We start from the raw sequence: 16,652 nt of genomic DNA, 5'->3' as shown, positions 1-16,652 counted from the left end.
TAGCTTAGCTCTCAGTGTCCCTCTGATAATGAAAACAAAAGTGAACGTTGAACAACACTGAAACAGGATAAAGAAGGTTTGAACAGGTTTGATTTGATCCTGTGATCTTACTCCCTAGCTGAATCAATTACTTTGCACTAACATTAAAGTATGCTGTATGTGCACATATACTGTATGTGCCACATGTTGTTCCATCTCATAATATATTAATTTTTTTAGTGCCTGGAATGACAGGCCATCTAAAAGGTATTTTAGGTATTTTTCTAATATTGCTTATATAATCTTTTTGGTATTACAGTTCCCTTTAAAGTAATTCTCTTATCCACTGAACTCCACAAAGGGAGACTCTCCTAGAGGGACTGCAGCCTCCAGTCACCAGGGTATAAATCACAAATTATGAGTATCTGAGAGATGTCAGCCATCACTTGATGGTGAACCTGTTGCAGTAGCCTCCTGTGTGTGGAGAATGTCAAGATGCTAAGCTTGTCTCTTCCAGCTAGCCTGAGTTTTTTTTGAAGTTCATGATTGGCAGAGCCATATAGTGGGTTTGATCAAGTCAGAAATTATGGTTCCAATGGCTTTGGGATTTTTCATGGCTTTGCAACAGTTTACTGTAGTTTACAAAATACTGATGGTCACAAAGTGGTATTGGGTTTTACTCATATACTGTATTTAGGAGGCATATTAGGAACCTGACTTATGATTGTATTTTGGCTCATAGCCACCTTTGGATCTAAGAAATATTACCCACAGCATGAGGTTTAAAAATTGCTATTTTCGTCCTGTATTCCTCAAAATGTCTGTAAGTGAAATAGAGAAGGAACCCAAATTAATGCATAGTTTCTAGATAGATATGAAGGGATTTCTCTCTGCATCCCAAATGCCAGTCTTAGGTACATTTTTGTCTTAATTAAATGTACACTACTCTTGTGAGTGTTTGGAGGTGGGGGCAGGCTGGGAGTCAGGGGAAAAATTAAACAGTACAGGTATTTTATTACCAGAGACTGTTCATTTTTGCCTAACCCAGTCTTGCTATCAAGCCTGTAGAACATGCTGTGGAACAGCATTTGAATGACAGTAAGTCAAACAGCAAAAATGGGAATTACAGTGATATGTACATAGCAAAAACATGAGGCTGAGTTCAGTGTACATCAATGGTAGCAGGATGGGACTCTGCAACTTCAGTTACATGTGCAGGTCTTAAAGAAGCTGAAAGAGATACTAAATCTTAGTCTGTTAGCTCACTCTGAGGTTTTTTACAGTCTTGCAATCAGTCAGGAAAGAGTTACCACACACTACTGTATCTTTTTAAATAAAATTTTACAACAGCAAAGCTAGTTGCTCTGCTGGTGTAACCTTCAATGAGAGTCTTCCCATATTGCATTTCTGTATCTGAAGGCAGATCATTATATTGTGTGCAGAACTTCAACATAAAACGTATCTATCAATCAGATATTTATTTTCTGTGTTTAGATGTTCACTATGGAACCTTCCCTGTAAGCATGGTTATAAAACTGAGACAGGTACTCTGCACATGGCTAGGTTTTCATGTTCTGACTTGACACCAAATTCTGCATTTTTTTTGAAAGTTACACAGCAGAAGCAACATAGCACATGCAAACACCCTCATAGTTTTCTATGTTTTGCCTTTGCAGAGCTGCTAGCAATCAATTACCTAGGTCATGTTGCAGTACCAGTTTAGGTTTCTTTTCTCTTTGCCAATCATTTCTTCAGGTCCTGTTATGGAACCAGGGCTTTATTGTACTGCAGCAGGTCTCTCAAGGAGAGCAATAATTTGTTTCTGCCTTTAAGAGGTAGAGCCTTCAGTTATTTTGGGGCCTTGACAAGTTTTTGGAGCAGACAAGAGGCTGCATAGCTTGCTCTGTGCAGGACATCTGAGCTCCTGCTGCAGTGTGTTCGTCCTGCTGTGTTAACCTGACGTGGCTGAGTACTGGGAATGTGTGGCACTTCTGCTCTGTATGGAGCTGATGAATTTACAGTTCAAACAGCACAAGTTAAGGGAAATTTCTGCATTTACCTCCTACCAAAACCACCAGACAGTAGAGAGGGAGAAGGTCACATCTTTCTGTTTTCATAGCTGGAGTAGTGATGTTGTCTCCATGAAGAGCACTTCTGGTCTCCTCTGCCACTGAGGCAGAGACCCAAAGGGTCCTTAACTCTGCCAAAGAAAGGATTGTTTATCCAAGTCCCAGATGTGTCTTTCATGCAGCTATTATGTTCAAGCTTTTTTGAATATCTGAAGACTATGATCCTGTCTGTAGACCGAAAATTGATGTCACCAGTCATTTTGTTCAGCACTTGCAGATGAGAGAGGGGGGAAAAACCCCCAGTGTTGTGCAGGGCTGTGCAAGTATTAAAATTAATAAGTAACTTTTTGAACTGGTAATGGGCTGTAAGTGGGTTTTTACAGGAAAAGATAGTAGTGAGCTCTCAGGAAAACATTACTCAAAAGTTGGAGCTGAGGGAGGGTTTTAGTTGTTCATTTAAAACCTTGTATGATATTGAAATGTTTGAGGAATCATTTGAAGGATTGGAGTTGGGATTGGAAATTTCCCGATTTTTCTGATGGAAATGGTAGTATTGAAAACAGCATGATTTATAACAGGGCTACAAAAATCCAGTTCATGCTCTTATTTTGGATTTATTTTTAATGAGAAATGAACCGAATTCTCAGCAAATCTCTTTATTTTCTAATTCTCCTGCTTGTTTGGTTCTCAGGTTTTGAACTTGGCTTTGCTATGGCGAGTCCCAACGCCCTGGTGTGCTGGGAGGCCCAGTTTGGTGACTTCCACAACACAGCACAGTGTATAATAGACCAGTTCATCAGCTCTGGCCAGGCCAAGTGGGTCCGGCACAACGGGATCGTCCTGCTCCTGCCCCACGGAATGGAAGGAATGGTGAGGGCTGCTGGCTGGTAAATGCAGAAGGGAAATGCTGGCTACAGTGCCTTCCTCTTCAGCTGTAAAAGCCAAAGGTGTCCTGGGGATCCAGTGGTGAGAGAAACCCAGGGGAGGAAGGCGCTGTTTAGCATGTTGGACTGCCTCATTGTTACAGAAAAAAATGTGATTAGACTGATAGGCAAGAACAAAAAAACCCTGAGAAACATTTCTGAGCTCTTAGCTTTGTATCCTCCTTATTGGCATGTACCACTTTCCCCCCAGTGTTTTGTTTTTTCTCTCTCTTTCTTGGTATCTTTCCCTAAGACACTGCTTCTTTCCCTAGAAAGCTGGATTCTTAGTGTACAATGTGAGTGTCTAGGAGTGCTCGCTTGGTTTTATTTTGCATAAAGTATGTCTGTGTAAACTCTGCACTAAGTCCTCTTGCAATGAAATGATATGAAGCAACTTTAAAACTTCTTCAAAAATAATTGACCTTGATTAACTTTGATGTAATAAGAAATCTCCCTCTTTAGGGAAAGGAAAATGTTTCCACTAGCTGTTGACTCTCTTTTCTTTGGTGGCTAGTAGGAGGAACTAGACAGTGTCTTAGAGGGAAAGGGCAGGGGAATGCTCTGTATATAATGTTATATGAAATTTATATCAGCAGTAGAATTGGTTTTCAAATCTTTTAAATTATTTTTAAAAGTTACATGAACATCTTGTCAGGCAAGGTTAATTTTTTCCTTTTCAGATACATTAACCTTCATGAATTCAGATACATTAACCATACATGATGCATGTATGTTTCTAGTTTCCTACTAAGAGAAGTATAGTATGTGCCACAGTGGCAATCTCCATCTGTATAAATGCTCTAGACCCTTCCACCACAAACTGCGTCATTTCCATTCTCACAAACAATTTAGTTTATTTCCATCCAATTATAACCCCGTCCTGATATACTGGGGTGCATTCATGTCTGTGAATGGCTTTCCACATCCATTGTGCATAAAGAATAAAGGGTCTGATGCTGTTCACAAGAGTTTTGATAAATTAATTTTTTAACTGAATCCTGAGGGACAGCCTGAATGAGCCCTCAGCAGGAGGTGTGGTCCTCTACAGGAAAGCATTCAGCTGAAGGGTCTATTCTCTGCTACTTACAATACATTTAATCTTTCTTTTTGGCAGTGAAGATTTGCACAGGTCTTCTGAAATATGCTTATTTTGCTACTAATGTCAGATGGTTTTGGAACACTTAAGGATCCCACCAGGCTGTTGAAATCTGTTGCCTTCCCAGAGGATCTTTCCATTACAGGAGCGTTAGTCTCTCTATAGCTACAGCGTTGGGGACAAAATGATTTGGGGAAGGATTCTAATGGGATATGGATCCCTTCACCTCTAGGTCATGCATTCACAGGCAAGTTGGCTGTGATTGAAAGACTCTGCAGCCTAATGGCTCCTTGGGGACTCATCTGAAAGTAGCTAATGGATTCAGTGTAGGTCTCACTGGATAGGTGGTCACAGTAGAAATAAACCCTACCCCATCCCATGCAGCAGTTGCTGGCAGTCTGATTGGTGGTGTCAGCAGGGACATCGAAGATGGATGTGGACGTTGAGGCTCTGGATTGAGGTTGTTGCTGGGGCAGTCTGTGTGTGTATGTTAGGGAAGCCTCGCTGTCTCTCCTGTAATTATTTGCTGGTAACATCTCTGTTTCCAGTGTATTGAATGCAGTGTGCTTGTGGAGCACTGTGTTTGTCCATGTGTAGGCTGTACTTAGTGCAGGATTTGATTTACAGCAAACAGATGTATAGAGCAGTGGTATTGCAATATACTGGACTGTTACAGTGCACCACAGTTCTCTGCATGTTGGCTCCTTGCTCCCAAGTCCTTACCCATCTGTGACCAGATTATTTGGCACCTCAAAAGTGTAGGCACACTTCAGAAGAATAGTGATACAAGGCACAGTTCTTGGCTGTTGATGTTACTCATTTGTTGCCAGCAGAATGTTTTTTCCTTTGAATTCCCTTAGTCTGTGGAGTAGAGTGAATCAGAGTCATAGAATGGTTTGGATTGAAAGGGATCATAAAGACCATCTAGTTTCAACCCCCTCATCATGGCAACAGAATGTTCCACTAGACCAGGTTGCTCAGAGCCTCATCAAGGCCCAGCCTGGCCTTGACCACTTCCAGGGATGGGGCATCCACAGCCTGTCTGGGTAACCTGTGCCAGTGCCTCACCACCCTCACAGCAAAGAATTTCTTCCTCCTATCAAATCTGAACCTGCCCTCTTTCAGCTTAAAGCCCTTCCACCTCATCCTGTCACACATCCTTGTAAATAGTCCCTCTCTGACTTTCTTGCAGGCCCCCTTTAGGCACTGGAAGGTGCTGTAAGGTCTCCATGGGGCTATGACTTCCCCAGGCTGAACCATCCCAACTCTCTCAGCCTGTCTTCAGAGGAGAGGTGTTCCAGCTCTCTAATCCTCTTTGTGGCCCTCCTGTGGACTCTGGAATCCTGCCCTTGGAATTAGAGAGAATAATGTGTTGAATCAAGGTGTCAAAATAATGACTGATTTTGGAGATCATATGTTAAGGTTTCAACAGAGGAAGTTATGATGAGAGATGGTCATATAAAGAAAAAATCCTTTCATGAACATCTGGAACGGAGGAGCCATAGGGAGGGTTGAGAGGTGTAATAGTTTGTCTTTGGGTTAAAATACTTCACAGCTGTCTCCAAAATGAAAGTCCTTCCTAACAGTAACTGTTACTTAAACAAAAAAAGGCTGTCAGTATTAGCAATATATGAAAACACTGTTTTTTTTTCTTCTCATACTCCTCACAAGTTCATCTCATCCTTTATAAACAAGGACATATAGAAAGGAAGATAACAGATTTCTGTGACACTCCTTATTCCTGATATTGTCTGTGGCCAGCATGCATGTTTTGCTAATGCAAAATGGATATAACAATGTTGGTGCACTTCAAGAAATTACCTTGGATACTGCTGGTGAGACAGCAGATGTGCATGTTCAGTAATGACAGAACATAAAATACCTCTTGAGGAAGCAGATATTAATCATAGGTTAGTTTGGCAGATAATGTGTATACGTATTTTGATCCATTTTAGCTGAAGCATTCATCCAGGTAATTGGTCCTGTGCTGAACAGTGAACAATGATACGAGGGAGATCCTGTGTCTGCTTTTGTTGCTAATATAGCAGAGGTAGTCAGCAGTTAACTTTGTGTTTGCTCCTGTTCATCATGCAAGAAGTGTGAGTCACTGCAGTACACTGAACCATCTGGAGTTTCTGTTCCTGACATTCCTCCTGCTCCTTTCTGACCTGCATTAGTAAGGTCATTCTTGTGCCCACATGGACCTACTGCCTTTTCATTGGTCTTTACTGTGCAGCTCTATTGAGGCTAGAAATTACTTGAACCTAGTAAAAGCATTGGAAATACATGTTAAACCTAATCTCCCATGAAAAGAATTAGTAGAAGACAAGGAATTCCCATCCTGTGGTGTGTCCTCGCTTCTCACTGCTGCTGGGGGCAGGTGTGCAAGATGGAGCAGAGCTGCCAGGGTGACAGGAGGTATTTATGCAGTGAATGATCTAGACTGATGTCTAACTGCTCATTTGGCTCTTTAATGTTGTTTTAAATGATACCTTTACCAGGGTCCAGAGCATTCATCAGCCAGGCCTGAGAGGTTTCTGCAGATGAGCAATGATGACTCTGATGCCTATCCAGTAAGTAGCTTTGTCAAAGGCCACGTCCTTTTTTTGCTCTACATGTCTCAGAGATATTTCTTTCAAGAAGCATCCTTTTAGCTAGGTGTAGCAGGTTAAGATTTAGCTTGGTGTAACATTAACTTGATCCCAGTAGAAGTAATGGAAGTGTGCAGTATTGCTGCTTCATTGCAAAGCTGAGGTCACATACAATTAATCTTTGGCAGCATGATCTTTTTATGGCTGTTCCTCAGGGCCAGTGATTCTGCTTGTTTATATTGCTGTGTGTACTGCAAATAGGTGTCTCTAGACAATTTCTAAAGAAGGCCAAGTGAGACCATTCCTTGCTTTTTGCAGAGGAGCTAAATTGTACTGCTGGGAGCATGAAAATAAGCAACTTCTAATTGTGATTTGGCTAAGACTTTCATAGGTTGGTCATTCATTTCTACAGAGAAAGTACATAGCTCTCCAGGATGCTGGGCATCCACTTCCCTACTGCAGGTTTCCTAATAAACACTGCCATGCATTTATTGAAAAGCCTTAAAAAACAAACAAACAAACAAAAAAGAATATTTCAGTTTTGGTCTTGACTTTGTTACTCTTCAGGCAATGATAGTTCCAAAATCATGTTCCTCCTCAACTAAAAAGGATTTTTGTCACCTTACTCTCAGTAAAGACCTGTTTGATTGACTATACTTAAGCACTACAGCAGGTGCTTACTTAAGCAAGCTATAAGCTTTATCACAGAAGGTAGGAGCTCAAGCCACAGACTGGGAAATTGGGTTAAATTCTGTACCAATCTGTAGAGAGATTATTGTGCCTATACATATGCTTACCTAATATATACATATGTAGCTATGAATAACCCCCCCCGTATTAATAAGATATATAAACATAAAGCATATTAATATAATAAAACAAGAGGATAGAACACCTACCAAAAATGGCAGAGTGACAGTTAACTGTACACTCACAAATTCAATTATAGTTTAACATTCTTTCAAAGAGGTTCTATTTCATGTCTTTCATCTGCTGAAGTCCTAGTCCTCCTCAGTCTTCGTTCCTGGACTTCCCAGTTTATTTAAATTAATGGAAGCTTTTTGTGTATGTCTGCATACATTTTTAGGAAGAAGAAGAAACAGAAGCAAATGATTTGTAGGGATGCTTTCCTAGCTAATAAAACATTCTCAGCAGAGAGCTGCTAATTAACTTTTTTTTGAGGAAGGGAGTTGCTGAGAGGCAAAAATAGAAGGATGGCTTTCAAGCCTTTTTTCCGATCTCTTGCACATTTTTCTAATGCCTTGAATGTCTCTCTCAGGAGTTCAGTGAGCAGTTTGAAGTTTCCCAGCTGTATGAATGCAACTGGATTGTGGTGAATTGTTCAACTCCAGCCAACTACTTTCATGTCCTCCGAAGACAGATCTTGCTGCCATTCAGAAAGCCGGTAAAGTTACTGTAATGGACTTGATTTTTTTAGGGATATTAAGCCTCACATAAAGAGGAGTCTTGTTTGCATATGACATGCTGCTCAAAAGGATAAGAATCATTGGAGAAAAATCTTAACTGAACACAGATTGAAGTTACTGTTTTGATGAAACTCAGCTCTGACTTACTATGATTCTAAAACTTGATTTTCAGCTTTGCTTCCAAAGCTAGGAAGATCTTCAGATGAGCTTGTCAAGATACCTCTAATGTAGCTAACAGGTTGCATAAATATCATGTGCTTGTCTAATTGCTGGAACTTCAAAAACCTAAGATACAACTGTCGAATGTTTTACTGATTCATAGCCTGTGGTTTGATTTGTTGTCAGAAAGAAGCATAAGTGATGAGTTTTGACAACCTTTAAAAGAAGTAGACTACCTAAATCTTTTGAGTCATTTTGAAACTTCCATGGCTTTCAAAACAAGAAAAATACTGTGTTTGCTATTCACATTAATTTATTCCATAGCATATACACTTTGTGGGTTTTGTGTGAACAGTGTTACAAATGTTGCATGTAATAATGTAGATAAAGCAGCTCCTGAGTGCTGGTGAAATTTCTGTCTTACAGCTGATTGTTTTGACACCCAAGTCACTGCTGAGGCATCCAGAAGCTAAATCCAGTTTTGATGAAATGGTGACTGGTAGGTGATCTTAAAGTATTATGGACAAATAATTAGCTATACCAAGTTGCATGTCAGACTGAGAATCTGCTCTGGAGAGTTTGCCTTTTCTTTTGCCATAATTTCTGTGAAGCTGTCATGGTGAGATCTAGCATAGACTTTTACTGAAAAATCTGCTTTCAAGTGTAGAATCTCAATTTTAACAGGTTTACCTTGTAACCAGCCATTAATCTTAAAGCAGTGAAAAACTGCATTCCCATCCCTGCAGGGATGTTCCCCTCAATAGGCTGTTATGTCTCTCTGCTCTTTTTCTCTTCATGTAAAAATTTAATTGTTCTCTTTGCTGCCCTCGCCCCAGACCCCCAGATGTGAATGGCATAGGTTCTAATTACACTGTGCCCATTTGTAAGAGTAAGGTGCCCAGTTCTTCTTACAGTGCTCAGTTTTGGGGCTACTGTGTCCTGCCAGTGATCCAAAGTGAGATCAGGAGTTCAGAGCTGCAGGCTACCACCCCAGCTGTGGTTAGCAGGCCATCAGCACCAAGAGATACGTAGTGACTGCAGAGGGAATACCAAAAACTGCAGTCATTTTATTTTCCTGCCTTGCACTGGTTTTAGGCCATGCTGGAGTGGCATGAGGAAATTCAGTGACCTGTAATGAGTGGGTGAGTAAAGTGATCACTCAGAGTGAGAAAGTGTACTTAGGGTGTGCTGGTCTGTCTCCAGTTCCAGTGAGTGTCTTAACTGTTGTCAGAAGAGAACAACTGCTCAGTTTTTTAAGAGCAAGTTACAGTGTGTAAACATGCTTAAATATTGCATTATCTCCTTTTTGTACATGAGTAAAGTTTGATTCTCAAGCTCAGTGGACAAGTGGTCAAGCTCCAGTGGGGTGAGCTGGGATGAAGCCAGAGCAGAAAAGCCCATCCTCAGTCATATCTTCACCCTCCAAAACCTCCCTGTTCCCTTTCCTGGTGGGGGACCACAGGGAGTCATGGTGATTGCACATGGTTGGCCAGACCAGCTTGCAGCATTTGCTGGTTTTATTGCTGTTTAAAAGCTTTGTAAAATGGGTCAGATTAGAAATTCTGTAGCGTTTGTGATTTGTCAATATGGCTTGGGAGTCCCCTCTACTTCAGGCTAACCCTCAGTAGTGGCCAAATTCATAATTAACATTGAATTCTGACATACTTGCTTGTTCTTGCTGAAGAGGACAGCAAGGTAGCAAAGTATTGCTGACTCTCAGCTATCTCTTTTTGCTCTGCTTTTAATGGAAAACTGAGGAGGAGAGGAAGAATGACTCCAGCTGACCCAGTGAAGCACAGATTCAGGCTTTTTTAATGATGAATTCTGCTGTTCAGTGGAACAGGATAATTCTGACATAAATCAGTTCCTCTGTCATATGTTTGTGCTGTTGCTTTTCTTCCCCCAAGATAAATGGTTCAAACAGGAGCTTATTCTCCTGGTGAGTGGGTGTGCTGATTCAGACTAGGAGGTCGTGCTGCTGTCTGCTGCCCTGCAGTTGGTTAATGTGGAAATAGTTCTAATAATTCATATAAGAGAGCAGAGAAAAGGATCTTTCAGACCATCAAGTCCCTCTTCCAGTTTCATGTATCCCAAGCAAATTGTACTCCTGGGAGTTGATATTGCAGGGGAAAAGATCTCTAGCAGTGAGGATATGCATCTGAAGTTGTACTTAAACATTATCACTTATACATATGGCTCAGTTCTATGCTAATTCTTGCTTTGGATAATGTCATTTTAGCTCTCAAACAGAGGTTTAAATCACCTAAATATATGGCAGTAATGTGTGTACTTGTGTAAATATTTCTGCAGTTGCCAGATGTAGTTGCATTATGGATATGTGGTTTGTTTTCATATAAGAATATTCTAACATTTTGTAAAGCTATATTAATGTTACATGGTTGAAATCATCTTGGAAAGAAGAAACAGTATTTCAGGTAATTCTCTGAAAAAAGAGCTGGAAGCAAAAGTGAGCTATCCAATCAATTTAAAAGTGAAGGTGTAATGCACAACACAAAGCTAAAAGATAATCCACTGTTAACATGTTTCTGTCTTAAGTGTTCTAACTTCTTGAAACTGAACTGCTGAAAGTCACTTTAGCAGAGTTACTGGTCTGAAAAGCAAGAATGGAGAGGCAGGAGAACCCTGTGATCACTGTAACCTGCTGCTTGCTCAGTAGAGGACTGTTACTTGGGCTGCTTTATTGAAACATCAGTTCCACTGAGAGCACTTTTGCTAATTTGTGCTCCAAACAGGGACCACTTTCCAGCGCGTGATTCCTGAGAACGGTCCGGCAGCTCAGGCGCCACATGAGGTCAAGCGAGTGATTTTCTGCACAGGAAAGGTGTACTATGATCTTGTGAAAGAGAGAAAGAGTCAAGACCTGGAGAAACAAGTAGCTATAACCAGACTTGAACAGGTGAGCTCCCTCATCCTCAGAAGACAGAGTCCTGGGGAGACTTCCAGCAAGGGGTTCCTGTGCTTTTCAATAGGCACCACTTGCTGGAATGAATGGTAATAGCATTTTTGTAGCATTTGGCATCTTACAAGACATATTTTAATCCTTTGTGGCCTTTGGAAGAAGGAACACATCAGTAGTATACTGGACAATGAGATCCAGAACGCTTGATGACTTTTCCAGAACAATGTAACTAAGTGAAGGTTACAATATGATGGCACCTTAAATTTGTATATCCAGTGTGTTAAGTGTAAATGTTGTGAACAGGACACTTTGAAGTGTATTGTCATTCGCTAATTAAGGACTTGCCATAGCTGCTTCACCAAAAAAGCTGTAGAGGTGCAGGTGATCTGGACTATGACCTACTTCTGTTCATACTAGTACAGCTATAAAATATGTGTTTATTTATTTCTGAACATTAAATCAATTAGAGAAACATGAGTCACTTTCCATGAAAAAGTAATGACTCACCATGGGCTTAAAACCACGTAAGAGAAAGCCAATTGTTACCTTCTCTTTCCAGATCTCACCATTCCCCTTTGACTTGCTGAAAGAAGAACTTGAGAAGTATCCAAGTGCTGATCTAGTTTGGTGTCAGGAGGAGCACAAAAACAGTGGATATTATGATTATGTCAAACCTCGTTTCCGCACTATTGTGAACCACACTCGACCTATCTGGTATGAGACTTCAAAACAATTGCTCTGTCTCCTGAGCTGATTTGTTTGGGTTTAAATGTCTTTGGGATTGTTTTCAAGTTTTGTGTGTTTGGGTTTTTTCCTTTTAAATTTGTTTTTTGATTTGAGGATGGTATTAATGGGTAAATTAGGTTGTTCACAAATCAAAACCTCTGAGTCTGGGTTCTTGGTGAAGGAGGGAGAAAGCCTATACCACTGCTTCTCAAGTACAACATGCATATCTTGCTCCTTCTTGTAGTTCTAAAAGAAAACCAGTAGCAACTAGCTCTGTATTTATTGCCCCTTAGTGCAGCACTTAGCTCTCTTGGATTTTTCTCTCTTTTTGTCTAAGATTCTGTCTTTTAAGGATTTCCAAATGTTAGGTTTCTGGAGGAAACAGCTGTTGTAAGAGCTCATTCCAGGTACCTTTGCATTATTTTAGATGACTGACTCTCAGATCTGCCCGTGCAGCTGTCAGAGGAATGAGAATCTTCATTGCCAAAAGCAAATTATCTAATTATGAGGCAGTGTAGCTGGCTGCCCTGGGAGGCATGGGGGAGAAGACACAGTTTAATAATGATGGGAGGGGGAAAAGAGTGGGAAGCTGACCAAAAGGTATAATTTGGTACAACTTAGGTTGATTTTTATTTAAGAAAGATTGATTACTAAATGTCCAAATCTACCAAGCTGACTTGAATATGTTAAACAGCATATTCTCATGCTTGTTATTGTCAAAATAGTCTCTCTTCTCACCTCATTTGTCTACCCAATTCTTTTTGTCACACAGGTATGTTGGCCGAGAGCCTGCTGCTGCAGCTGCCACAGGCAACAAGAACATGCATCTGGTGTCACTCAGGAGATTCTTGGATACAGCTTTCAATCTGGAGGCCTTTGAGGGAAAGACATTCTAACTTCAGGGCACTGACCCATCTCTGGCTAGTAGTCTCTCAAAACACTGCATCCAAAAGAAAACAGAAGTGGGGAAAATACTGGAAATTATGTAACTTTGCTTTACCAAATAAAAGGATCCAGCAGCTGATTTCATTAATATGTACCTTGCTTCCCAGTTTGTAAGGAAACAACAATTCCAACTTGCCTTCCATCATTTTTTGTCACTTGTCTGTTTATATTGGGAGGTCTTTGACACAAGAAGTGTCTCCTATCCCAGGATCCAAGGTCTAGCTCGGTAAGGCTTGTATCACAGTCTGTGGGCACTGTCTAATTACTGTAAGTAAGTAGAGCAGGCATGGACAGCACCATAGTTATGCACACAAGAGGCTTTGTTACAAGGAAAGTAAATGACAGCTGTTTCTGTCTATGTATTGGAGAAGAGTAATGGAACCGAAAACCAGCGAGCTGGTGGATGACTTTGGTAGAGAAATGTGCCAGCTGTGGTTGTTGCAAGGAGATGGTAAAGTAACTTGAGGATGTGAGGAGGAGGCTGAAAATAGAGAGTGAGGTTACAAATTGTTAAACTGGGTGATAACAGAAGGGGTGTCGACCACTTAGGTTTAAGGTCAAGGAGGGTGATGAAGGCAGACATAAAAGGGACCAAGAAAAGGTTTGTTGGAGGTAACTGAGGAGGGAAGAAGGGTGCACAAGACCACAGCAAACAGAGAAATGGGTCATCAGCAGGAGAATTCATCATCAAATGACTTTGGAAGAGGTGACAGCACCAATTGCTTCCATTCCCCAGGCTGCCTGCTTTGATGCTGTGTGGTATTAGGGAACTGTGGGATCCTGTAAACATCCTTATTTTGGATAAACACATACTACTTTCCCTCACCATGCTACTAGAATCTACTTCTCTTTGACCTGGTACCACCCCTAAAAAGATTGTGTTTGGATGAAAAATCTGTGTTTATGCAACAAGCAATGCATTCTCTGTTCTGTCCAGTGCTATTTCCTGCCTCACATCTCCTTGCTGATACTAACTCAACTCTGAAGTGGCTATTCCTGATTGACTCACCTTTCTTTTATGTAAAGAGGAAGGTGGGCAAGCAACTGTTGCTGATTTACCAAAGGCACATGCTGTGGTTTTGTCCAAGTAAGAATTGATTTCTTTGGTCCCTTGTGTTTATTTGTCAATTAGGATATTAATTGCATGTACTTTCAGTATGGACATAAAAGTGAACCACCTCAGAAGCTGGCTCTGTGTCAGGTGGCTGAGGGGCAGCAGGTGCTGAAGGGGAGAGAGCAGCCAGGGCTGTTTCTCCCAGAACATAGTGCTTGCATGGCAGGGTGGTCTGAGAGCCACTGCTTGTGCTTCCTCCACAGTGCTGGAAGGCAGGTGAGCCCTGTTTGCTCTCCCCTCCCAATATAAGAATTAATATTGTCAGAATTCCTGTTCCCTCTGCCCCAGGAGAACTTGGCTCTGGGTGGATCTTGTGACTGCAGGTTTCTGCAGCACCAACCTGTGTAGTGGCAGGAGACTTCTTCCCTTCTTTCTGCTGGCTGGCAGAGGGAACAGCGGGATGAGCAGGTCAGTGGTGCAGGAGGGTGCAGAGGAATGGCCATGCCTGTGCTGAAGCTGTAACCAGCTACACAAGGGCCCTGCAGTGCCTGCAGGGTTATCCTAGGTCTGCTGAGCAGACGCTTGGATACAGCATAGCAAGAGACTGGAAAACACATAGATGAGACATCCCCCCCATCTCCACTTCCCTGCCCTGAAACTCCTCAGAGACACTTTTGTGCTTGGCAGTAGGTTTAACCCTGCTACTGCTGCTGTATTGGCTGTGACACAGGGGAGCACGACAGTTTTTGTTGGATTCAAGGAGTTGGGTGATGCTGGAAAGCTTCTTGTCTCATCAAAATAAACAGCTGTATTAAAAACTTTCAACTATGATCAGGAACTACTTACCCAAGCAGGTTACCAAAAAGGGATGTGTGCCTTATGCTGTCCCTTTGTTTGGCCTGGATACAACATGATGGTGAAAAAACAGTCCTGTCAGAGCATAAAATCAATGTGGCAAGGTACTTACCATGGGATTTAGAAGTCGACTTGTGGACTTCATGTTGGTGAAACTCAGTAACACCCTTTTAAATCAGGCTGGTTGCCTTGGGCTTTTTCTCTCACTGAAGCATTTAAAGCTAATTCAGTCTTTTGAAACCTAATGAACTCAGAAAGTACTGCAGTTGACAGCCACAAATATTGTCTCCTGTCCCTTTGTATAGCTCAAAACATTAAGCTCATAGGCAGTAACCGTCACCCAAAGTATTTTAATGCTTTTATGAATGCTTGTTTCTGTAGCAAGAATTGAGAGCAGCTAAATATTTCTGGCACTGTTTATTGTATTCTCAGTTTGCATAAGGCAGGTCAGTGCTGCATGGAGTATGATAAATGCACTTATGCCACAGCATATGCAGAGGTAGAAAACAAAATTAACATAGAAATATAAATGGTAAATGACAGATTTCCACTTTCATTGTGTATCATAGATTGTGGCATAATAGTTGCATAAAAATTCCATCAAAGAATGTAAAAAACCCAATAAAATAAAAATACATAAGAAGAAAATTCTCTGTTATGGCTGGTATTTTTGACAGTTTCTCTTTTGAGCATTAACATCCCATTTGTAAGAGTGCTAGGGCAGGTCATTTTTCTGTTTTCTGTTTGTTTCCTAAATAATGGCTTATTTAAATATACAAGCATTGAGGTAGGCAGCATTTGGACTAGAAAAAGATAATTATTCAAAACCATTGGGTTAAAATTGGTAATAGAATCGAGGTTATATTAGAATATTTTGTTCTATTATTTTCCAATTTTTTAAAGCAATAAGTGGGTGCATTCTTATTTCAAGGGGAGTTTTTAAAATCCCGAAACTAGACTGGAATTAACTTCTCTAATTTCTAAACGTTGGAATTAATTTCATATGTTGACCCTTCAGCTTTCAGATGGTAAACAATTAAAAGTTTACTAGAGCATTAAAAATTGCTAAATGCATGGTTTATACTTGCAGAATTCTGTGGCACTTCAGCGAGGCCCCTTGATTAAGAAACTCTTACACCAAGTTCTCAAATAGGTGCACATTAAGTAGGTGCACTGTCAACAATGGATGCAGGTTTCTGCTGTGGCAGCTTTACACCAGGTTAAGAAATCTCTGTGATCTCACAGAAAACAAATACTTTGTTAGAACTAGTGGACAAGTTACATACCTTTTACAGCAATCGATTAATCTTCGTAGAGTGTTTGAAGAGGACTGAAGAATTATATAAGCCTCCCCTGCAAAAAAGTCAGCACTGAAATTCAAATGGCAGCTTTGTAACTTGGAAGAAAGAGCAAATGTGAGAGCCCATTGACTTCACCGCATTTGTGGGGGACACACCAGGCCATCCCTGCCCACAGCAGCGAGAGACTCCTGAAGACAAACAGCTCCTGTCACAGAATTGTTTTTCATTCCTAGCAGCGACCTGATGAGCTGTGCTAACAGCAGGGGGGTGCCTGGTGGAAACCTTTGCTCTGCCCACAGTGCAGTCGGAGTCATTGTCCCAGAGCAGAGGAGTAACCTGTTCTCTGGAAAGGGAACCGTTCTGCTCCTTCTAGGAGGTGAAAATTAACATATGAGACTAGACAAAAAACAGGAATGTGTGTGCATTGTTTGAACTGAGTAGATGAAAGTGTGTGTTGTTGTTTCGTTATTTGTTCTAAGAACCCCTTGCTAGACTCTCTGGCTGCTGTTTCATGAGCTGTGGGTAGCTCTTACCTTGGTGCACAACCAGCACATGTGCTGCCTCTGATACAGGGCTGGGAATAGCCACTGCTGCTTATAATATGAAA

General features: G+C 41.1%; 1 protein-coding gene across 1 annotated transcript in view; it reads left to right on the top strand.

The window, feature by feature from the left end:
- OGDHL (oxoglutarate dehydrogenase like) overlaps positions 1-15,392 on the top strand; it is a 49,942-nt gene extending 34,550 nt beyond the window's left edge. Inside the window, exons 16-22 of the mRNA XM_029963178.1 lie at positions 2,740-2,918; positions 6,569-6,640; positions 7,938-8,063; positions 8,671-8,743; positions 10,998-11,161; positions 11,724-11,878; positions 12,663-15,392. Coding sequence (XP_029819038.1) covers positions 2,740-2,918; positions 6,569-6,640; positions 7,938-8,063; positions 8,671-8,743; positions 10,998-11,161; positions 11,724-11,878; positions 12,663-12,786 — 893 coding nt within the window. The 3' untranslated portion in view covers positions 12,787-15,392. The remainder of the gene's footprint in view (positions 1-2,739; positions 2,919-6,568; positions 6,641-7,937; positions 8,064-8,670; positions 8,744-10,997; positions 11,162-11,723; positions 11,879-12,662) is intronic.
- Positions 15,393-16,652: the final 1,260 nt, after the last annotated feature.

Source organism: Manacus vitellinus, unplaced genomic scaffold, assembly GCF_001715985.3.
Source record: "Manacus vitellinus isolate BGI_N305 unplaced genomic scaffold, ASM171598v3 scaffold_54_pilon, whole genome shotgun sequence".
Lineage (NCBI taxonomy): Eukaryota > Metazoa > Chordata > Aves > Passeriformes > Pipridae > Manacus > Manacus vitellinus.
This window is presented reverse-complemented; position numbering and strand designations above follow the sequence as displayed.